The 24,514-nt window shown below is 47.2% G+C and overlaps 1 protein-coding gene across 1 annotated transcript in view; it reads left to right on the top strand.

Moving 5' to 3' along the window:
- ADD2 (adducin 2) overlaps positions 1-24,139 on the top strand; it is a 109,850-nt gene extending 85,711 nt beyond the window's left edge. The window contains 6 exon segments of the mRNA XM_025354038.1: positions 5,127-5,384; positions 6,522-6,641; positions 7,520-7,609; positions 9,580-9,727; positions 11,396-11,524; positions 20,709-24,139. Of these exon segments, the coding sequence (XP_025209823.1) occupies positions 5,127-5,384; positions 6,522-6,641; positions 7,520-7,609; positions 9,580-9,727; positions 11,396-11,524; positions 20,709-21,019 (1,056 nt within the window). The 3' untranslated portion in view covers positions 21,020-24,139.
- The last annotated feature ends 375 nt before the right edge of the window (positions 24,140-24,514 follow it).

The raw sequence follows: 24,514 nt of genomic DNA, 5'->3' as shown, positions 1-24,514 counted from the left end.
GTGGTTATTCTAATAGTAGTTGAATTTTTGTAAACTGTGGACTTTGCCACCACCAACTAAGTGCTGTGGATGTTGTCATATCTGCAGAGTCCTCTATGAAAAGTTGTAGTCTAGGCCGGGCGCAGTGGCTCACACCTGTAATCCCAGCACTTTGGGAGGCCGAGGCAGGCAGATCACGAGGTCAGGAGATTGAGACCAGCCTGACTAATGCAGTGAAACCCCGGCTCTACTAAAGAAAAAAACAAAAAAACAAAAAAACAAAAAATTAGCTGGGCTTGGTGGCACACACCTGTAGTCCCAGCTGCTCGGGAGGCTGAGGCAGGAGAATTGCTTGAACCCGGGAGGTGAAGGTTGCAGTGAGCTGAGATTGTGCCACTGCACTCTAGTCCGGGTGACAGAGTGAGACTCCATCTCAAAAAACAAAAAAGGTCATAGTCCAGTAAAAACCAGGACACAGAGCCTATCTTATACTGGGGCTTTGCTCATATCTTTTATATAGTTAATTTTGTCTTTCTGTCCATTTCATGACTTTTAATGCAGAAAACACATAATACTACTAATTTTCTTAATCCTAGGCAGCACCTTTGTAACAATATCCTATTGGAGTGAATAAATGAACTAATCAATCATGTAACGAATTAAACTAGCCTGTGTCTAGGAGTGGGCTGGCTCTTCAAAGGATACAAAAAAAATTTTAAGACATACTTTCGTCTTCTAAGGGCTAACAATTTAGCTGAAATATGGGATATAAACAGGTGACAATTCAGGAACAAGAGGAAAGCATATGCAATGAGGAGCTAATTGCATAAGAGGCTATAACTTCTTAGATTGCTCAGAGAAGTGAAAGATGAACTCTGTTTATAATGTTCCGTCTGATTCATTTTTCTCATCCTCACTGCTACCATCTTGGGCCTTCTTTATCATGTCAAGGTTATTGCAATAATGAATACATTTCTCCCTGCCTTCGGTTCCTCCAAATCATCTCTACTTTGTTACTAGGCTGACCATGAGGGCCACTTTATAATAATGAAAGGTACAATCCACAGTGAAAATACAACTCCCATTAACATTTGTATGCTGAGTAATCTCTGCCTAAAGAAAGCACCATGACTAGATGGTTTCATACAAGAATTCTTTCCAACGTTTAAGACACAGATAATTCTGTTATTTAAACTATTTCAGAGAGGAGTGAAAAAAGAATACTAAGCCATAATAATTGTAACATAATTAGACCAATTTTTCTTTGAACGTTGATGAAAAATGCTGCATGAAAACTAGTAAATGGTATCAAGCCTAATAGTAGAATAATAATATACAATAACTGGTAGCTCATTCTTAGAATTCAGTGATGGCTTAATAATATCAATCTATAAATCTTTTAAATGTATTTCATGATATTGAAGCATCAAAGGATAAAAACTTTTGATCTGTCCAGTATGGTGGCTCACTTCTGTAATCTCAGCACCTTGGGAGGCCGAGACAGGTGGATCACTTGAGCCCAGGAGTTCAAGACCAGCCTGGGCAACATAGCAAGACTCTGTCTCTACAAAAAATACAAAACATAGCCAGGCATGGTGGCATGTGCCTATTAAACTTTTAAACAAAACAATTATTCTTGGTCATAGCACTATTATTTAATATTATTCTAGAATAATACTGGAATTCAATCCAAGGCAATGAAGCATAAGAGGTATAAATATTTTCACGCCTGTAATCCCAGCACTTTGGGAGGCTGAGGCGGGTGGATCACGAGGTCAGGAGATCAAGACCATCCTGGCTAACATGGTGAAACCCTGTCTCTACTAAAAATACAAAAAATTAGCCAGGCGTGGTGGTGGGCACCTGTAGTCCCAGCTACTAGGGAGGCTGAGGCAGGATAATGGCGTGAACCCGGGAGGCAGAGCTTGCAGTGAGCTGAAATCGCACCACTGCACTCCAGCCTGGGCAGCAGAGCGAGACTCCGTCTCAAAAAAAAAAAAAAAAAAAAAAGAGGTATAAATCTTTTAAAGGAAAGGAAATTATTATTTACAGATAATGTGGTTACATGCCTATAAAGTCCAAAAAAAAATCAACTGAAAAAAATATTAGAAATAATGAGAATACTTTTATAACCACCTGATGGGTTCTTCTTGCCCATTACACAAGCAAAATCATTTCACAGAGACCATGGCATTACAGTAAAGAAAGAGTTTAACTGATGCGAGCCTGGCCACACCATGCAGGAGATAGACTCAAATCAATCTCACTGAAGCCTCAGAGGTTAGGGATTTTTCAAAGGGGGTTTTTCAAAGATTCCTGGTCTTAAACTCTTGGGCTCAAGTGACCCACCTGTCTCAGCCTCCCAAGGTGCTGAAATTACAGGTGTGAGCCACTGTGCCAGGAAGATTCAAAGATAGTTTAGTGGGTAGAGGGCTAAGGTATGGGTATTGCTGATTGGTTGGGGATACAGTTATAGGAGTGTGGAATATGGTGCTTGTGCACTGAGTCTGCCTATGGGTGGGGCCACAGGACTGACCGAGTCCCAGTTGTCAGAAATGCAAAAGCCTGAAAAGATATCTCCAAAGGCCAATCTTAGGTTCTACAATAGTGATATTATTTACAGGAGTAACTGGGGAAGTTGTAAATCATGTGACCTCTGGAATAATGGCTGGTAATTATTTAACTATGCCTACATCTTAGAAAATTCAGGCCCCTTTCCTCTTCCTAACTTGGTGGTCTTTCATTAGTTTTACAAGGGCAATTTAGTTTTTGGGAAGGGCTGTCATCGTTTACACTATAAACTAAATTTCTCCTGAAGTTGGCTTGGCTCATATCCAGGAATGAGCAAAACCAGCCAGCTTGTGAGGCTAGAAGCAAGACAGAGTCAGCCGTGTCATATATTACTTATCTTACTGTCATAATTTTGCAAAGGTGATTTCAGCTTAAGGTGGTCAATTATGCAAATATATACAAAAATCAGAAGTTTTTGTGTCTTAACATTAACTACTTTGAAAATGTAATAATGGGAGAAAATAATCCTATTGGCAAATGGAGTACAATCATAAAATATTAAAAAGCAGAATCCATTTTTTAAAACCATAAAACTTTATTAATAGACATCAGAGAAAACCCGAAGTCAGTGAAGAGCTATAATTTATTCTTGGTTAGAAAGCTTCAATAGGGTAAAGACGTTACTTCCCCAAAATTAATCAGTAAACTCAATGGATTTCTTTCAAAAATGAGGGAAGATACAAGGACTTGACAAAATGCCCTTCCATGTGAAATTCAGGATGGCTAGGACAATGTTACAAAAATAAAAGTAATTAGGAATACTAATTCCACCATGACAAAGTGTGATAAAACTTTAGCAACTAAATGGCATGGCACTAGCAGAATGGACGTGCAAAACAACGCAACAGCTTAGAGAATCCAGAAATAGATCCAAAATATATGAGAATTTAACACAGGAAAAACAGGCACTTTATAAATCAGTGGGGGAAAGATAGACTACTTGCCATCTGGGAAAGAAAACTGAGGCAGATTGCTACTTCATTTATTTCAACAAGATAAATTCCTGGTTTATCAAAATGGTAAACATAAAAAGTGAACTCATAGGGGTATTAAAAAACATAGATTTATGTTTTTGATACCCTTGTGTTAGGGAAGACCGATCAAGCACGGCAGAAAAGTCTGCAATCATGACAAATATTGATAGATACGATATTAAACAATTCAAAATGTGCATTTCTATAAACCACTCCCCCGCCATAAACAAGGTAAAAGACAAAGTATGGAGGCAAATATTTTCACCATCTATGATAGTGAAAAAATTAATATTCTTAATTTACAGAGCTTACAAATCAATGTGAAAAAGAGAAACATCAATAGAAAAATGGGCTGAGGCCGGGCACAGTGGCTCAAGCCTGTCATCCCAGCACTTTGGGAGGCCGAGACGGGCGGATCACGAGGTCAGGAGATGGAGACCATCCTGACTAACACGGTGAAACCCCGTCTCCACTGAAAAAAAATACAAAAAAACTAGCCGGGCGAGGTGGCGGGCACCTGTAGTCCCAGCTACTTGGGAGGCTGAGGCAGGAGAATGGCATAAACCCGGGAGGCAGAGCTTGCAGTGAGCCAAGATCCGGCCACTGCACTCCAGTCTGGGCGACAGAGTGAGACTCCATCTCAACCAAAAAAAAAAAAAAAAAGAAAAATGGGCTGAGAACATAAACAATTTACAAAGGAAAATAGTTAAGTAGCCATTATATGTAATTGGAAATATAATTTTACTAGTATCAAACATACATGGACACACATGCGTATGCATAGAGATAAGACTGGAAAGGTTTTTAGTGGTTGTCTCTGGAGTGGGAGTTTGCATAAAATTCAGTTTTTTCCTTATTTCTTTATTTCGCTTAATTTTTCTACATGGATCTGTGTTTCCTTTATAATCAGAAAGATACCTTAATGCCATTTTAATTTAAAAATAAAAGAAGACAAGGAGAGTTGAATATTGCTCCAACAGCTGCCAGGATTCCAGAATGTTTGTTCTCTCCAAGAAGCAGTCAGCTCCAGCTTTGAGGGACGTGGCCTTGCTTAGGAGACAGGAATGTTCTTGAGTCTGCTTTCAGGGTTCTTAGAAGGAAATTGTTAAGAAGCTTCAGAGTCAAGGAAAGGAGGGGTGACTGGTAAATCAGCTGGGAAGTTTTTAAAGATCCTGTAGCCCAGGCCACGCCGTGATCTGATTCAATGGGCAACTCTGCCTCAGGGCCCAGGCGTCAGTGTTTGTGTGAAGCTCCCCCAGTGATTCCAGTGTGCGGCCAGGGCTGGGAGCCACTGGACCAGAGGAAATCTATGGCTCCATTTGGATGAGGAGCTCTGTCTGTCTGGTCCACAAAGGTCTAGGGATTTTCTCAGCCCAGATCAGAGGACTTGTTGGGGCAGAGAAAGAGAGGGGTTAGGGGACCAGGAAGAGGGAACAGTTCTGAAATATACCAGAAGAGTGGAAAGCCTAGATTGTTTAATGGAGATTTGGGTTTACATGAAGAGTCCTTTAAGCAGATGGAAGGAAAGGTGTGTGTGCGTGTATGTGCATGTACAGGCCTTTTTTCTCACCCCATAAGTGGTTCTGTTTTTGTCCTTTTTAGGGCTACAGAACGGGCTACACGTACCGCCACCCCTTTGTTCAAGAGAAAACCAAACACAAAAGTGAGGTGGAGATTCCAGCCACGGTCACAGCCTTCGTGTTTGAGGAGGATGGTGCCCCAGTGCCCGCCCTGCGACAGCATGCCCAGAAGCAGCAGAAGGAGAAGACCCGCTGGCTCAACACGCCCAACACCTACCTGCGGGTCAACGTGGCTGATGAGGTCCAGAGGAGCATGGGCAGCCCCCGACCCAAGACCACGGTAAGGGGGAGCCCAGGACAGCCCCGGGCAGAGAGGGGCAGGCTGCATTTGCAGGATGAAGCAGCTTTAAAACGGGAACAGAACAAACCTCTCCTGCCCCAGGTCAGTAGCATTCTCTTTGGGCTTCCTATTTGGCCTCTGGGAGCAGCTGCTCAGGCCCACTGAGCCCCTGACCGCTTCCTCCTTGACCTCTGCCTGAGTTTTTGGATCTAAGGAGCAGATTTCTCCAGAAGGCAGTTGGGCCAGGCACATGACGCAGAACCAGTTGGTTTGTGTTTCTTTCTCCCACATCCACAGGGGGCTTCTGGGAAATTCAAGGGAGGAGCATTTAACATTGGGACTTCAGATCTGATGCAAGTCCAGGAGGCGGGCTGTACAGCCACTTCTATGAAGTTACCTTTTCTCTCCCTCTCCCCACCCACAGGCTCTCAATTTCTCTTTAACATAAAAGTAGCCAATAGCCAAACAGAATAGCTCTTCATAAAACAATATGAAGCTCTCCACGGTGGCTCATGCCTGTAATCCCAGTACTTTGGGAGGCTGAGGCAGGCAGATCACGAGGTCAGGAGATCGAGACCATCCTGGCTAACACGGTGAAACCCCATCTCTACTAAAAATACAAAAAAATTAGCCGGGCGTGGTGGTGGGCACCTGTAGTCCTAGCTACTCAGGAGGCTGAGGCAGGAGAATGACGTGAACCTGGGAGGCGGAGCTTGCAGTGAGCCGAGATCGCGCCACTGCACTCCAGCCTGGGCAACAGAGGGAGACTCCGTCTCAAAAAACAAACAAACAAACAAACAATATGAAGCTCTCCAAACTCAAATCAAGTTACCTAATACTGAAGCCCAAATGGTTGCCTGTGTGTCAAAGCTGTTTCCCAAGGTTCTGACCCCGACTCTTGGACATTCTTTATAGCCGACCTTTGGCCTGAGGGCCTTCATTGGTAACTGGGTCATCTGTTGCCCTTCTCTGCTCCTGGAGACAGACATCAAAGATGCCGAAGAAGAGAGAGTGTCTATGAGTAGGCTTGCTGACCTTCCATGCAGGCCGTTGGGCCCATATCTCATGGGTAGACCACCAGGGAGGATGCATGGGCCTGTTCCCTCACCTCAGCCCCATGGCCTTGTGTTTGTACAGTGGATGAAGGCTGACGAGGTGGAGAAATCCAGCAGTGGCATGCCGATTCGCATCGAAAACCCAAACCAATTTGTGCCTCTCTATACCGACCCCCAGGAAGTGCTGGAGATGAGGAACAAGGTAAGTGGAGGCCGTTTATCCCACTCTTTCTTCTCCCACATTGGGGGTCTCAAGTCCCGCAAACGGGAGCTGAGTTCCCAGGATGTGCCTGACTTGCTGACGTCTCACAATCTCACATGCCTCACAGGAGAGGGAAACTACCATTGACTGACCATGGCCCAGGTGTCGTGCTAAGCGCCGTACTCATGTGGTCCTGTAACCCTTTACCTAGAGCGGGGCTTGGTTTACACATCCGCTGTGTCTGAAAGGCCTGCCCACAAACTGAGTTTTAATGAATTTTATACCATTTTCCTTTTGGTTTATTTGCAATATTTCAAGATCACTGTGTTTGTTTCCGGACCTTTGCCTGACAGTTCACTTGAGTATATTTTTAACATTACTTTAAAACTGCAGTTGTAGCAGGCACCTCTAACAGGTCAGATCACTCACAGGATAGTGTTGCAGTGTGTGGGCCTGGATACCCTACAGCACTTGTTGAAAGTTTAGATTCCTGGGTCACCCTCCTCTACCACCCTCCTTCCCTCTCCCCTCTCCCCAGACATTCAGATTCAATGGTGGGAGGGGGTGGGTGCCTAGAATCTGTATTTAAAACAAATTCCTCATGGGCTTCTTAGGATCAGCTATGCCTCATTTTACTTTTCATAGTTTACAGCTCCTTCTGGTTTCATGAAAATCTGGTGCTTTACATAAATTGCTAATTCACCCTGGAACAGACTTGGAGGCCCCCCTTAGACTGCAAGGATTGCATTATGATAGAAGACAGGCTCTCACACCGCTGGAGGACCTTTCCAGACCCCAGGCACACCAGTATGCCCCCTCCCAAACTCCACGCTGATCCCGAACAGCCAGCTCACTCTCCCTCTCCCCTTTCCACACAGATTCGAGAACAAAACCGACAAGATGTGAAGTCAGCGGGACCTCAGTCCCAGCTCCTGGCGAGTGTCATTGCCGAGAAGAGCCGAAGCCCGGTACAGCAGAGGCTGCCCCTGACTGGCGGGGAAACATGTTTGCCTTCGGGGTCTTCTGTGCCTGGGGCTGGGCTGCAGGACCCTTGAGTCCTCATACCCACCTTCCCCTGTGATCTTGGGTGCTGGTGCTCTTGCTGCAGAATGGAGGCCCACCTCACAGGGGTGCTGTGAGGACCAGGGAGGACAATGTCTGATGGCCCTGGTGGGCACTGGGCAGGGGAACAGCAGCCCAGCCTGCCCACAGGAGTGATGCGGCCAGCTTCCGTACCTCCTGCCATGGAACTCCACTCTGTCCTCCCTTACTACCCCATCAAGTGGGGACTCACAGGCTTGGGGCTGGAGACTCCCAGGTGTGCCCAGCCCTGAGTGTCTCTGACCTCTGTGCCTGGTATGATGTCATCCAGCCAGAGCTCTGGGAAAATGATCATGTACCCATAGAGAGGGGGCATGAAGACAAGACCTATGCTCCTATAGGATGGGAAGGGACAAGATTGCCCACACAAACCCACATTGAGTTAGAAAGTATTGTCATTGTTTTTGTGCTTGAGATAGAACAGTGTTTTGTCTAGTGCTTAGCAAAATGGGTGAAGTTCAGAATTCTGACATGTGTTTGAAATCACCGCTGCTCCTTGCAAGGTAGCAATGGACATGACATTTTCCTTAGCAGTAAAACTCGGGGAAATACAGGAAATGTTCCTCTCTACAGGGCAAATTGTGGTGATGCAGTGATTTCAGATCAAGACTGCAGCCCACAGGGTGGGTGCCCGTTGGCAGGAGAAGTGCGAAAGTTGCATCATCACACCTTCCTCCCCTCAACCCCAACTCAGCCAAGATGGGGAACACTGAACATCCCGTAGGGTCAAGGATAGAAATAGCCATGTTCTGGGGGGAGGTGAGAGTTTAGTACAATAAGCAAAACTTAAAAAACAAACAAAAATCTCCCCTGCCATGTATACCAAGTGCTCTTCTCAGAGTCCCTCTTCTTGGGTTTTTGGTCTTGGATTCTCGGTTGACTCCGTGATTCCCTACATTAGGCCTGCTGTGGCCTCCCTTTTGGAAGGGGCCCAGGGGCCAGAAGACCTGGTGGGCCAGGGCAGGGAGGACTGGCAGGCTCCAGGCTCACCTCCCTTTGGCTTCACTCTCTTTGCTCCTCAGCTTCAGAGTGCTGCGTCCTCAAAGGCCAAGATGAGGATGCCGAATTAGGAAAAAGGGCTGTGGAGTCTGAATTTTAGTCCCTATCTTGGGCTGGAGGGGTCAAAGAATTCCTGAAGCTTATGCAAGGGCCGGCTGGTCAGCTCCTTGGAGCCAGGGGCTCCACAGAAGTGGCAAAACCCAGTGATTTTGCCACTATCCCTGCAGGGACCTGCGGTACAGGCAGGTTGAAGATCTGAGACTCAGGAACCTTGGCCCCTTTGTCACTTACGACTGTGTGCGAAACAGGACTAACAGTTTGGACTGAGAGCACTGAAGCTGCTGTGTGTTGTGCATATAACTTAATGCTGTGTGTTGTGGCTTGCACTGCTGTGGGGGCGGGCGGGGAGGGCAGTGGTGGGGAATGGCTGGCATGAAGCTTGCTTGAGCCAATGCTATGCTTGCTGGGCTTTGGCTGACTGCCTTTGGGCCACCAACTGTATTTGCATAGTGATGGCTTGGAAGTGTCCATAGAAGGGATTGCAATAAAGGTGTGTCTTCCTTCTGCTTGGGAGCATCCTTTGATTTTATTTCAGGGGCAGACTGTGGACCCCCTATATTCATCCAGCCAGTTGCAAAAATCTGGGTCTAGGGGTGAGGTAGCAATGGGGAGGAATGAACAACCCCTACCCTGAGGCCCTGAGCCGTTTCCAAGGAGCTGCATGCCATGCTGTCCCTAGCAAGACCGCTTGCAGCCACATGAATCTAAAAGGAAGCTGGGGCCTGCGCCCCAACTGCGGCGTTCAGAGAGCGACACACCCTCTGTGGTTAACTTTCAGTCTACAGAGAGCCAGCTGATGTCCAAGGGCGACGAGGATACCAAAGATGATTCAGAGGAGACGGTGCCCAACCCCTTCAGCCAACTCACTGACCAGGAGTTGGAGGAGTACAAGAAAGAGGTGGAGAGGAAGAAACTAGAACTTGATGGTAAATGACCCTGAGGCACCCTTGCTTATAAGTCCCCAGGGTGGAGGGGAGAGCTCAGGACCACCATGAGAGGACCTTCCTGCTTATCATCAAAGAATATATCTACCGTAGTTCCATTAATTGCAAAAATGCCCTTCATTGCTCTGTTCCTGACGGTTACTCGGTTCCTTCATGTCACTTGACCCTCTCATAAAGGAGTTAATACTTGTAATGTGCTTAGAGAAGTGCCTAGAAGTATGGCTTAGGCCAGTAAACACCAGATCAGTTTTAGCTATAATAATGATCATAGTCATCATTATTATTTCCCACCAGGTCTAGTATAAGCCTTTTAGCCTGGCAATCAAAACCCTCCACCAGCTGACACCTTTATGTCTTTTTCTCACTCGTTTATTTCAGAATCTTGAGTGAAGCCCATCTCTCCGTGTTGACTCCCAAATATTCACTCACAGTAGCTTATGTGCCCTTGTTCCTACCTTTGTCTCTTCCTGGCATGGTTCCCCTTCCTGGCTAGCCTGGTCAGTCATCCACACTTCCGGCTTCCTCTCAAACCCCTCTCCAGCTAGGAAGGCCACCCTGTCACCCTCTCTATTCCATCCAAATTGAGCTGCCCCTTCTCTTTGCTTCCTGACCACTTGGGGTCTGAGACACATAATTCAGCTTTTGGTTGTGTCCACCGGGCTAGACTGTCACGCCCTCAAGGCAGGGTTTTCCACCATCTCCCCTCCTCATCCCAAGTCAGCCACCTTCCTGGACACAAAGCAGGCACTTAAAAAAAACCCTTGCTGGCCAGGCATGGCCTGTAGTCCCAGCACTTTGGGAGGCTGAGGCGGGTGGATCACTTGAGGTCAGGAGTTCGAGACCAGTCTGGCCAACATGGTGAAACCCCGTCTCTACTAAAAATACAAAAATTAGCCAGGCATGGTGGTGCGCACCTGTAATCTCAGCCACTCAGGAGGCTGTGGCAGGAGAATTGCTTGAACCCAGATGGCAGAGGTTACAGTGAGCTGAGATCATACCACTGCACTCCAGCCTGGGTGACAGAGGGAGTCTCCGTCTCAAACAACAACAACAAAAACAAAAAATCCCTTGCTGGCTCACTTGGAGCTCTAATGTGCCAACTGAAAAGCAAATAGAAGAACATGGCGCTTTATATCCCTAGGGATTGCTTGGACAGAAAATGTAAATTTGATGAATTAAACAATAGTTACATGCAAAGAAATCATGGGTGTTTTTAAGGGGATTCAGCAAAAAATAAATAAAGGGAGTTGGTGGTTGTGGGTCCACCTCTTACCTGTTGATGTGCTCTGTGCTCACAACATAAAGCTCCTGGCTGGTTCTCTTCAGAGACAGGACAGGAATGAGAGCCAGGCTCTGGTCCGGCCGTGTGCAAGTTCTCCTGCAGTGTTGTCCTCCACATCTGGAGTAACATATTGGTAGGTGTGTTTCGATGAAGGAAACATGACTCCACCCTCTCCCATTGGCCTTCCCAGGGAAGTAGCAGAAATCTAAAAAGGTTAGGGGGAGCAGCTAACTTCAGCCAGAAAGTTCATTATTAGCCAGAAGGATTGATGACCACATAGAAAACAGTAATTTTTAGAAGGCTTTATTTCCTTGACTATCTCTTCTCTATTTGACCTCTATCCTGAGGTGGTTTTCTGTTTTTTTCAGGAGAGAAAGAAACTGCCCCAGAAGAGCCTGGCTCACCTGCAAAGTCTGCACCTGCTTCTCCGGTGCAGAGCCCAGTGAAGGAGGCAGAGACGAAAAGCCCTTTAGTCTCTCCTTCCAAGTCTTTAGAGGGTGAGTCCAGCTGAGCAGGCTGGGAGGGAGGGAGAGGGGTGCATCTGCAGGCTGGGAAGGTGCCCTGCCTTCCACCCGTGTTGCTCCTAATCTGAAAATCTTTCCCCTCTGCTATTTCTAGGGAATCAGAAATAGGGGTTATCGAGTTTCACGTTGTTTCACTCACAAGCTGTAACACTGCACCTTGCAGCTTAAACCCAGTGTAAGCAATGAAGAATAAGTGGCCCCCGGCTCCTTACCTCAACTCAGACCTGGCTGGGGCTGTTAGGCCTTTCCAGATGCACTAGCCCCTTTCTCAGACTTTAACGTGTATGGGGACCGTGTGGGGATCTTGTGAAACTGAAGATTCCGCTCATTAAGTCTGGGATGTGGCCTGAGAGGCTGAATTTCCCAGGTGAGGGTAATGATGTCATACTCAACCTTAGCGGTACATTGGAATCACCTGGGGAGCTTTAACAGGCTTGATCCCACTCCCAGCTTTTCTGAGTTAAGGAAAACTCAGAACTTGAGTCAGGTGGGTTGAGGAGTACAGCCTGGAGTTTTCACATCTCTAAAGTGTGGTCCAGGTTGAAAACAGCTTCAATAGAGAGATACTAGCTTCAAGAACTGAGTTCTAGGCCCAGCTGAACTGCTAACTAGTAATAACTGCTAATTTTAGCAAATCAGATAGCATCTCTGTGCCTCAGTTTCGTTGACTGTCAGATGGGGCTCCTAATATATTCCCTTTTCATACATGTATAAGGGAAATGTAGGTGAAAACATACTTTGAAAGAGTAAAAGCAGGACTTAAATAATTTAAGATGCTATTATGGTTATGGTTAATAATATACATAAAGTGGATAAGAATTATAGTTCCTGGCCACCTAAATCGTAAAAGTATCTTTACTGAGCTCCTGGAATCACTCCAGGGCATGAACACTCCATCCCAGGTCCCCTGGAGACCCCCACCAGACAGAGCCGTCCTACTCTCCAGAGAGCAGCAATATGGTAGCCTATTGGAATCTTCTCCCTCTGGGATAGAACGGCCACACATGTGGATTCCAGTAGAATCCCCAACCCTGAGCTCCCTCCACAAGCAAACTACTGCCTCATGTGCAGCGTTGCCAGAGGAAACCCATCTGCTTGAGGCCAGAGCCCAAGCGGATGTCCCCCAACTGTTGTGTTCATTGTGTCTCACCGTGGTGTTGTCAACCTGTCTCCACAATGTCTTCCTTTCTCTTCCCATTTGTGCCTTCATCAAAGGAGTTTCCTCCGATTCTGAATACTTGTCTCTGTAGTAAGTATAGAGAGGCTGTTTACTAACTCACCGCAACCCTTGCAATGGGGGAGGGAGGATTTTTTTTTTTTCCCAAAAGAAATAGATTTCTCCCCATGTTTTTCTTTTGCGACTCACAACTCTGCCTTTGGGAAGTTTCCTGGCTGTAAAATTCATGGCCAATTACACATGCACTATGCATGGATTAGGCTTCTCTATGGGAGATGTGGATATACACACATAGGCCACACACATACACAAACACACAAGCACACACGCCCAGAAGCAATAAGCTCCCAAGAGTTTGCAGGCAGTAGGGCCAGCTCGCAGGCACTCCCGGCGGTACAGTGCTTGTGGCTGTCAGGCACTCACTCTTCCTAATGCACGGGCACCTTGAAGGAGCCTGTTGCCTCATCTAGGTTTTGGCCTAGAGCTTGAACTGCGTTATAAGGATGCATAGAGGGCCTGGTCTGCTAGGGTCTTTAGGACATGTGTTCCAGCCGCAGGAAGGAAATCCAGGGCTGGAGAGGAGGCTCATGGAGGAGTGGGACAAGGGCCAGGAGGGGCGTGCAGTGGGTGGGATAGCTGTTTACCCACTGCCTGACATTTTACACCCTATAGCAGGATTTTTCATTCTTCCCCTGGAGGGGCCCACTGTTGAGTTGTTAGAAGAGTTGTCTTGAAGACACTTCCCATAACCCACTTCCTGTAACAGACAGAGCTGGGGAGCATGGCACCTTGGAGCAGACCCTGCATGACGAGGACACAAGCTGTAGTTGGGTGGGGAGCCTGGTGCGAAGCCTTGGCCGGGCTGCTCACAGGCTTGCCCAGCTCCTAGGCAGACAGAGCTGACCTGCTATGCAAGTCTCTGCTGTTTCACATCTAGCCCACCCATCAGATCGGGGATGGCTTTTTCCAACCATTTGCTACCATGACCTCAAATCCTCTTATGCTGAGTCACTTCAGTGTCACTCCTTATCTGTCTACCTGATTCCTACCCCATCAGCCTCTTTGAAGGCTCGCCATCAAAGAGAGCCTTTGCATCTGGCCATCTGTGCTATAACCTTCTCTTTAGCTCCTGTCGGACCTTGTCCCAGCTCACCTTATCCTCTGCTGAACCCTCAGGGCAACTGGCTATGCCTGCAAAGAAATAGCCCTGTATTTGATATCACATGATTAGTTCTGCCACTAACTAATGTAGCCATCTCAAAGAAGTCATTTAAAAACACTGCTGGACGGGAATAACATGAATCTTTGCCTTTCCTAACCCACAGCATGTTGTCAGGATAAAATGAGCTACTGAATATAAAAGTACTTTGTAACATGCTTTACGTAAGTTAGTCCTTTTTATCTACCATGTTCTCCAAATTGTAAGAGCTAATACAGCACTTGATGTTTTAAGCCACTAAGTTTTAGGGTGGTTTGTGATGCAGCAATAATATTTGGTTAAGTCATGGTGAAGAATAAGAACTAGTATTACGGAAACTGGTTCTTTTGTGGGTTGACTGGGGTTGATGCGGCCTAGCTGGATGATTTCTGATTGATGTGATATCCGCGAAGGGCTACAGTCAGTAGGGAGCTTGACTAAGCTGGAACTTCCAAGATGGTGCACTGGTACCTCAGCAGCGGCAGCTAGAAGGCTGGACTCAGCTGGGACACTGAGATGACTGGGTGTCTGTCTGTCTGTCTGTCTGTCTGTCTCTGTCTCTCTCTCTCTCTCCCTCTGTGTGGTCTCAGGGCCCACCCATGCAGCCTCTCTACATGTTTTCCATCAGGGTAATTGGACTTTATACATGTTTGGTATAAGGCTCCCAAAACTGTGAAAATAGAAGTTGCTAGGCCTTCTTAAGTCTTTGGCCTGAGGCCTGCTCTGTGGCACTTCTACTGCATTCTATTGGTTTTGCCAGCCACAGGGCCAGCCCAGATTCAGTGTGGATACCCGGAGGGATAGTTCATTAGGGTCATATGTGCACACAAGCTGTACCAGATACTGAAAGTATATTTGAGTACTTAGAGGAACATTTATATCCCAGCTGTGGTGAGTGGATGGGAGGCACAGAGTCCACTGCATCCATTTATGAGAAGCTCTACTTTCTTTTTTATCAGCAGTACTCTAGGTTTGGGGGTAAGTAAAAGTCGCAGAAAACATAGCATTCTAAACTTACGTTTCTCAATGTGTGGCCAATGGGCCTTTTGTATCAGAATTACCTGGGGACTTGTTAAAAATATCTATTTCTTGGCCCACCTTCTGTTTCAGTTTATTGTGAGGACAACACTAGGAAGCTGCATTTTTACAAGCTCTCTGGGTGATTCTTTCAGACACTGATGTTTGAGAATTTAAACCCAGACAGAAACTCTGTTGCAAACCTCTCTGCATGGCCAGCATCCAGCTCAATGGTCAGCCATGGGCAGCTCAGCTTGTTGCTCTTCTTCCTTTGTGCTCTGTTCTTTGAGCACATTTGGGCCTTTTTGACTGTTGCTGCATGAGTGCTCAGCCTTTGTGTCAACATAGAACATGTTTTTTTTTTTCAAGGTCTTTAATGAATCTCTCTATGACCTCTCTATGCAATGGTATGGCACTGCCGTTTCAACAGGGAAATAAAAGCAGTACATGGCAGCGACCAATTCTCCATGCATTTGGAATATAGGTCAGGATCTGTCAGATTGACCTTGTGTTCAGAAGTGCATCAGCAAATCCTGGTTCTGGGCCCTCCACTGGTGTCTTCTCTGCTGCAAAGAGAAGACTTCTCAAAGCTGGGAGGCTTGAGGCAAGAGGTCATGTGTTTGAGCCTGAGATGTCAGCAGGCCAGGGAGGAAAGGCAGCCTTGCTCCTTCAGTTACGCAAGGTCCATATTCCCTCTCCATGTCTTTATCGCAGTGCACGGCCACAGAAGAGCCCAGCTGCTGAGCTGATGCAAGGCACCCTCTGTTGAGCCTTCAATCTGGCCTCACTTGACAAACATCAGCAGCAGTAAACATGGCTTGAACATGTTGTCACTGAGCTGCATGATGATTGTCAGAGAAGTAAAAGACAGAGTTTCTGTCATGAACAGTGTACTTGGGTGATGAATAGACTCTCAAAAGAAAAAAAGATAAATGACACATGCAAGTGTAAAATGAATATATGAGCAGTGGGTTTAGAGGAAGGTGAGCTCATTGTCCAATGTCAGGGGAGGCTGTCCAGATACAGTGTGGCTTGAGCCAGACCTTGGATAGGGTCATGCTTGGAGCGGCAGAGAGGAGTGGAATGGGTTGTGCAGGGGTGGTGCCTAGGAAGCTGGGGGAGCTGGCATTCCTGGAAGGGGACTGTATTAGGCTTCTCCAGAGAAACAGAACCAACAGGATATGTAGAGGGATAAGAAGAGACTCCCTAGGGGAATTGCCTCATGTGATGGTGGAGGCTGAAGAGTATGTTGTCTCTAAGCTGGAGAACAGGACAGCCAGTGGTGTAACTCAGTCTGAGCCTGAGGCCTGAGAACCAGGAGCTCTAAGCCTGAGGGCAGGAGAAGATGGGTGTCCCGGCTCAAGAACAGAGAGAATTTGCCCTTCTTCCACCTTTTTGTTCTATGTGAGAGGGCCCTAAACAGATTGGATGGTGTCCAAACATGTTGGTGAGGGCAGATCTTCTATATTCAGACTACTGATTCAAATGCTAATCCTGGACGGGGCCCTAAACAGATTGGATGGTGTCCAAACATGTTGGTGAGGGCAGATCTTCTATATTCAGACTTCTGATTCAAATGCTAATCCTGGACGGGCGCGGTGGTTCATGTCTATAATCCCAGCACTTTGGGAGGCTGAGGCTGATGGATCGCCTGAGGTCAGGAGTTTGAGATCAGCCTGGCCAACATGGTGAAACTCTGTCTGTACTAAAAATACAAAAATTTGCTGAGCATGGTGGCATGTGCCTGTAATCCCAGCTACTCGGGAGGCTGAGGCAGGAGAATCGCTTGAACCTAGGAGGCAGAGGTTGAGCGAAATTCCATCCCCCCCCCCAAAACATGCTGATCTCTTCTAGAAGCACCCTCACAGACACACCCAGAAATATTGTTTTACCAACTATGTAGGCATCCCTTAGCCAGTCAAGTTGACGCATTAAAATTAACCACCACATGTTCGTTGGTGGCCAAGAGACAGCCAGTGGTTGGAGGCTGTGGGCTAGTGAGAAATCAAGTTGGAGAGGCAGAGTGTCCAAACCAGCTCTGCGCCTCCCACAGAAGCCCCCCTCCTCTTCCAACCTCTAGAAGTCTTTTAGTCCTTTGTCTCCCAACCCACAGGGTCTGGGTGTGGGCCCTGACTTCCGAGTCTAGTCTTGCTCCTGCCACCTGTTCTCCCAATGCCTCCTGTCTCTCCCCCAGCTTTCCAGTCACCATCGTTGGACACAGCCCCCATTTTCCAACTTCTGCCCCACTCTACTCACTCCCAGAATATCCCCTATTCCCAGAGCTCCAAGTTCCCCCCATTCAGGAGACAAAGTCAGAGGTTCTTCTTAGAAGAGGCTAGAAGGTGAGTTCCCATCTGACCCTAGTTCCTGGGGCCTCTCCCAGCCTGGTCTTCAACCTGTTGACAGAGGAGGGGTCTAGGCTATCAGAGCCTGTCCTCAGTACTTTCCAGGGGCCTAACACATGTTGATTTCTGGAGCCCTGTCCCTTCTCTTGGCCAGTGGAACCCTCCAGTGGTCTCTGACTCTGTAGTTGAGGGAGTAATGACCTTAGTTAGGAACCTGGCTCCTCTAATCCCCATTTTCCATGTGTCATGACTCCTCAAACAATTCATGATGTGGAACCTCTCTGAATCATGGCAGATGCACTATCTGTCGCCCCCACTTTCTACATGGTGAGAAGAACCTTGAGTGTTGCTCTCCTAAACTAGACACACACCAGGGACTGAGGCTGTTGCTTAGGTTGACAGCAGAGCAGGTATGGGCAAAGGGACACGGATGAGGGGCATGGTTGAAGGATGCCATTGGAGCGAGGATACTTGTTGCTACCAGGCAGGAAATGACACTTGGACAGAAAGTGGGAGCCCCTCTTATCCATAGTTGTCTTCATGGAGCTAGAAGGCAAGTGCCCAAACCATCTCAGAGGACAGCGCCAAGGGTCAAGCTTGAGAAATGCATCCTAATGTGTCATTCAAGTGAAGGCCCTGCAGTGAGGGTCTAGGTTGAAGTTGCAGAGCCATGGAGAGCCAAGGAAGATGAGAGGGAAGACCAGAGCAGTAGGTACAGGAGACAAAGGCTAGCACTCAAGGCTGGTGCTCATTTACATGAATGGATCCAGTTCAGCTTAGAAGGCTCAGGCTGGGATAGACAAGAAAAGATTAGGTGATGGTATTAGCTTGGTTAGAATAAATCCATCCACATATTCATTTATTTGCTCATGCCTTCAACCATTCATGGACTCCACAGACCTTTTCTAGTGCCTTCTGTGAGCTAGTAACATAGGTCATTAGACACAGTTTTGCCCTAATTTATTTCAGTTTAAAAGGGGGAGGAGATAGGCATAAAAAACAAGTGTGGGCTGGACGCAGTGACTCACGCGTGTAATCCTAGCACTTTGGGAGGCCGAGGTGGGTGGATCAAGAGGTCAGGAGCTCGAGACCATCCTGGCCAACATGACAAAATCCCATCTGTACTAAAAATACAAAAATTAGCTGGGCGTGGTGGTGGGCGCCTGTAATCCCAGCTACTTGGGAGGCTGAGGCAGGAGAATTGCTTGAACCTGGGAGGCAGAGATTGCAGTGATCTGAGATCCCGCCATTGCACTCCAGCTCTGGGTGACAGAGCAAGACTCCGTCTCAGGGGGGAAAAAAAAATGCGTGATCATTTTGAAGTTGCTAGGATGGAAGTTTAGAAAGCAGAGGCAGAAAGAAAGGAGTGATAAACTACCTGGAAGTGGGAATGAGGATCAGGAGAGACTTGAAGGAAGACGTAACACTCAAGCTGATTCATTATATGGAGTGAAGGCTGGGGACGCAGAGGAGAGTGAAGGGCCTTCCAGAGGGGAACGGGCTGGGATGACAGTGAGAGGTCCAGGGACCGGCAGCTTGATATGGCAAAAAGCAGGTGAAGTGGGAATAGGAGAGTGGACAGAGAGATGGTTGTGTCCAGCCTGGTTTATGGCACTCAAGAGTACTGCCAGGTGATGGCCACAGGATTACGTGGCAGAACGGGAGAGGAGGCTGGATGAGGATGACAGGACATGGGCTGGGCAGTGGGAAGACTGGGAGCAGTGGCCAAAGTCTTTGGTACCAATAGGGAGCTGGTGCTCCACAGTGGTCTGGAGGGGCACTTTGACTTGCCTAGCAGTGTCAGGAGTTACGAAGACTTTGTTACAGGGAGATCTGGCCCAGGTAGTTCACTAGTCCACTCTAACTGTCCGCAAGTTACCCCACTCTGTCCCATCCTCCATATAACCATGCACTTCCCCAGACTTCACCCCTGTTAGGATCCCAGGCTTTTCCTAATACCGAGTCCTTCACTCACTCTCTCTGTAACACTGACTATACCTTCCGCATCACCCACGATCTCATACACCCCAGCACACCGGGTTCCTTCTTGTGATGTGGCAACACACACACACTGCATTCATATGTGCCCATCACACACGCACCACACAGGTGTGTCACATGCTTACTCACATTCACGCCCTTGCATATGCTCATGTGTACTCACACACACTTGCACACACAAGGACATTTGTAGACGCTCACTCCCACACTCATATACCACTCACTGTCACACACACTGGTTTGCACATGCTCACACCACACACATCACACACTCATGCTCAGTCACACACACTCATGGCAAACTCACTTGCATACTCAAACTTACACACACACACCACACACAACCTGCCCACTCACACACACACACAAACACACTTGCACACCCTCACACACGCTCACTCACACATATACTTGCACACCCTCACACACACACTTGCACACCCTCACACATGCTCACTCACACACACTCCTTTCAGTTCCCATGGTGAGAAGAAACTGAACCGGAAGTTGGTAAGCCGAGGTATACCCACCATGGTACTGCGTTCTTCAGCCTTCTTAGCTGTACAGCAGGGAGGAGGGGCATCAGATGATATTTACCTTGCTTTCTACTTTTCAGTCTGTGGTTTTACAATCTCCCTGACTCTCACCCCATCCAGGCATCTGAAAGGTTGCGTGGAAGCAAGGTTGAGTGAGAGTGGGGAGGGGGAGAAAGGGTGGAAGGAGGGTTTGGTTTCTGGGGCCTGAGCAACTCTGGCCTTGAATATGCCAGCGATCCCAACAGATTCCCAGGTGGAATAAAGACCTGGGGGCCCCAGTGGCTGCTAGAATGGGCTGACCAGGGGTCTTCCCGTTTTGACTAACATGTCTGGGAAATACGGGGTCCATGTTATGTAAGGAATTCCACTCTCCCTCTGCCTACTGGGAAGATATTCTCCTTATTTCTTGGAGTTCCTCACTGGTGTAGAAAATGAAATGGGTTTGAGAACATGTAATTTCCATATTTTTATTGGTGAATCTGAACTGGTTACAACAAGTCTTAGATGTCTCCACCAAGCTGTACACCTTACGCCTTCTCCTTCCTCTGTGTCTGTTTCTTCTTTCTTGCCTACAAAAACTGAGCTGGACCCCAGCTGGGCCCCCTGCCACATTCAGACATTAATATCCATCTAAATTTATAGACAAGAGCCCAGAGCTGCCGGCCTGCAAGGGGGTGTTCCCAGGACAGGCCACATGGAAGAGGGTGCAGATCAGAACCCAGTCCTTCCATCTGTCTCTGGAAGCCATCCCTCAACATCAGGCTGGCCCTCCCCTCGCTCTGGATTGACTTTATAGAATTCCCTAGAAATGGTTCTGTTAGCCCCAGGTGGAAGCTGTCACCTGAATGAAATCTTACGGTCATATCTTCTGATCTTTTTCTAGAAGGTACTAAGAAGACAGAAACAAGCAAAGCCACCACCACAGAGCCCGAAACAACCCAGCCGGAAGGGGTGGTGGTCAACGGGAGGGAGGAGGAGCAGACGGCAGAGGAAATCCTCAGCAAAGGCCTGAGCCAGATGACCACCAGTGCTGACACGGATGTTGATACCTCTAAGGACAAAACCGAGTCGGTCACCAGCGGCCCCATGTCCCCAGAGGGCTCACCTTCCAAGTCTCCCTCAAAGAAGAAAAAGAAATTCCGAACCCCCTCCTTCCTGAAAAAGAGCAAAAAGAAGGAGAAAGTGGAGTCCTGATTCACGACACTCGTGGGCTCCCTCCTGCCTCCTCTCTCTCCTCCCCTTCCCTTCTCCCATCTCTGTCCCTGCAAGCACAGGGCCAAGGAGGGATAGAATAGGACCCTGGACCACACTCGGAAGGGGAACTTAGAGATCGCCCGACCAACCCTTCGTTTTACCGTTGCCCCAGAGAAATCAGGTGACTTGCCAACGGTCACACAGCTAGTTAGCGGCAGAGCCTGCACTCGAATTCAGGTCTCCTGACTTCCAGTCCAGTGCTCCTTCTGCTACACAACACTGCCTAGTTGTGGGCCGCCTTTGTTTGGATGCTGCCCACCAATCTGAGCCTAGAGCAAGAAGGCCAGAAATGGGCCGTGATCTCTTACAGGCTCAGACTAAATCAGACAGGTCGAGGCTTCCCCTGAGTAAGGTCCATTTCTTCGCAGGAATCCAATCTCCTGCAGATGGAGCTATCTCTACATTTAAAAATCTCTTCTCTTTTCCACTTTGGGTCCCTGCCCTGCTGCTCAAAGCAACCAGCCAAATTGACCCCTCCAACAGAAAGTAATCTTTGTTCCCAAGGGCTGATGGCTTAGCTTGTACTTCCCCACACATTAACCCTGAGCTTTCTTCATGGAACCTCTTGAATGATGGATGGAAGAGCTGTAAGAGGTGGCAGGCATAAAGGCAAGCCATGTAAGCTGAGGACTGGGGATGGTTTCATCAACATAAGAGGCCAGGAACCTGACCCCTTTGTATTGTGCGTCTCAGGCACTTCAAAACTGAAACCAAATTTAGCATAGGAAAAAGTTGTTTAATGCTCAGGGTAGAAATTTGGGGAAGTTGAAATCCTCTGTTGGCTTTGGGTTGTATAAGGAGGATCAAAACAACAGAGGGAATGCTATGACTTTCTAGCTTTGCATGACACCTGGAGCAATGCACTGTACCTGCCTCACTCCTGTCCAGCAGTAAGGTGTCCCCTGACCTTCCCTCACCCCCAGAAACACTTGCTTACAGACCGAAACTGGCATCTTACTCTTGGCACCTTGATTTGCACCCTCTGAGGTTCCAACTCTGAGTCACTCTAGGTCCAGCAGAGGAGAATCAGAAATGAGCCCTTCAGGATTAATCCTTTTACACCAGCTCTCAGAGAAATGCTGGGTGTCCCTGTCCCTGTCCCTATCTGTCCATCCTGGGGCCTGGTAATGGCCACAGTTATCGTTTTAAATGCCACCACTGTCTTCTCATGTTCTTCTGTGGGGCATTGATTAATGAGCATTGTTGGCTCCTAAAAATTAGACAATCCATTCTCTTAAAAGCACAGTGTCTTGAAAGAATATTTTTCCTTTTCATCTGACTATTGTGAAAATATTTTTGAAAGTTCTTAATCATAGTTTCCCACTTTTGAGCACTTACTATCTATAGACACTGTGCAGGCTTCACATACATTACATCCTTTAACCCTTACAGTAATCCTTTGAGGTGGGTAAGATCATTCCCATTTTGTGGGTGAGGAAATTGACCCCCTAAAAAGATAATTGACTTGTCCCAGCTGACTTGGCTAGAAAGATCTGTATTCTGGATTTGAATCCAGGTCAATCTGAGTCCAGAGCCTTTGCTCTTAACAGCTATGGTGACCAGACAACTTTAATCCTCAGGGGAGGTGGTTTTCATCCAGGACTTGTCTCTATGACTGGTCTCCATTGCATAATGTTAGCACTTGAAGCAAAGGTAGGGAACTCCCTCTGCTCATCGTCATCAGTGCACTTGAAGTTCCTGGTCAATGTGGACTGTGGTGATGCTACTGTGTGCCTCTGACAAAGGATAGGCAAGAGCCTTCTGGTCGGGGCAGGAAATACCATCCATAGTTGGCTATTTCTCGAGAAGGAAGGAAACTGACCTAGTACCAAGGTAAACCCGACACTGTGTCTCTCTAGTGCAGATTCCTAACTGCTACCCCAGGCTCCATCTGTGTTCTACTTCCTGATTGGGTCAGATTTTAGGAGGGACAACCCACTGATGCCTCAGAAAAATCTGTCATATGGGAAATGCCTTTAAAAGCCAATCCCTTGATGCCTTCTTTTAAAAAGTATATTTCACATTCATTTATCCTCTCGTGGCATTTGTTAAGGATCCACCGAGCACCAGGCATTATGCTGACATTGAAAGAGAGCCATCATTATGACTAGAATAATAAGTGGCAAACAATGTTGTGAGAATGGTGAACACGACCTCTGATGCAGCAATTCGTGTGCGAGTTGTACCTCAGGAGTGATGTTGATTGCTTCTGCATTCAACACACTCTCTTTATTCCCTTGACAATGAGGCCTCACTTAGTGGAAATGTTGGATGGAGTCTTGCTGCAGCATTATTTTTGGAATTTATGCCATGGCCCACTTTCTATTGATAGATGAAACCTATCAGTTGGTTCATTCCTCATGCATTCCAAAAACATGAATTGAGCTTGGGTCAAGCCAAGGGCCAGGCATGAGGATAGGCATAGTTCCTGCCCTCAAGAAGTTCATGAGCATAGGAGGTGTATAGACAAATTGCAAAACAGGCAAGGGTACCAAGGTGGCATAAGGAAGCAACAATTAACTATCTTGGGGACCAGATAAACCCTGAGAGAAGCAATGGCTGTTAGGGTTTTAAAACAAAGAGAAATTTTCCAGTAGAATGAAAGGGTTGGCAGGGCAAGCCACGATGAGGGAAGAATGTGTGCAAAGGTGTGGATGCATGAAATGCCATGATGGGTTCCACTGAGCAATGTGGCATTGCCAGAGCATGACGTGGAAGCTCGGGGGTTGAGGGGTCCCTTCACAGGTAGGCAGTGCTGAATCCTAAGGAAACTGGTAGGAAGTGTGGAGGAGTTAGACTTGTCATATAAGGGGTTTGGAGCCCCTGAAGCCTTTAAATCAGGATAGAGTCAGCATCAGAATTGCATTTTAGGAAAATCCCTTTGGTGGCTGAATGGAGACTGGACTGGATGGGCATGGGATGGTGGCATGGGAGCTATGAGGCCTTTTTGAAATGTCAATACTAAAACATAGTTGATGGCCTGCTTTACACAATGTTTCCTCTACAGCAAATAGTAAGTTTCCAACACAAAATTTATTTCCATAAAAATCTTTGGATAAAACACCTTAAGAGAGATTTTCAACAAGGAGAGGGGAACATTCAAAGAGCTTATGTTTCCAGTTTTATTTTGTCTTGGTGCAGAATTGCTGGGAGAAGTGTCCAGCCATCCTGCCGTTTCTTCGCTTGCGTAGAATGTGGCACACTTAGCTCCAGGCTTGAGGACATGCACCAAATGCTACAGAAACAGACATGTGGTCCAAACAAATCTACAGGCTATTAGAAAGGAAAGGCCATTTTCTTCAGCTCTGGATAAGAGTTGGCTGAAAACTTTGACCAATATCTGACTGGAGAAAATGTGTATTCAAGAACTCAGATTTGGCAGGCAGTAGGTTCATGTCTGGTTGAGCCACTATGCCTGGATATGCCAGAGGAAAG

Source organism: Theropithecus gelada, chromosome 13, assembly GCF_003255815.1.
Source record: "Theropithecus gelada isolate Dixy chromosome 13, Tgel_1.0, whole genome shotgun sequence".
NCBI classification, from domain to species: domain Eukaryota; kingdom Metazoa; phylum Chordata; class Mammalia; order Primates; family Cercopithecidae; genus Theropithecus; species Theropithecus gelada.
Note: the sequence above shows the minus strand (reverse complement) of the source record. Positions and strands in the feature narration are given on the sequence as shown.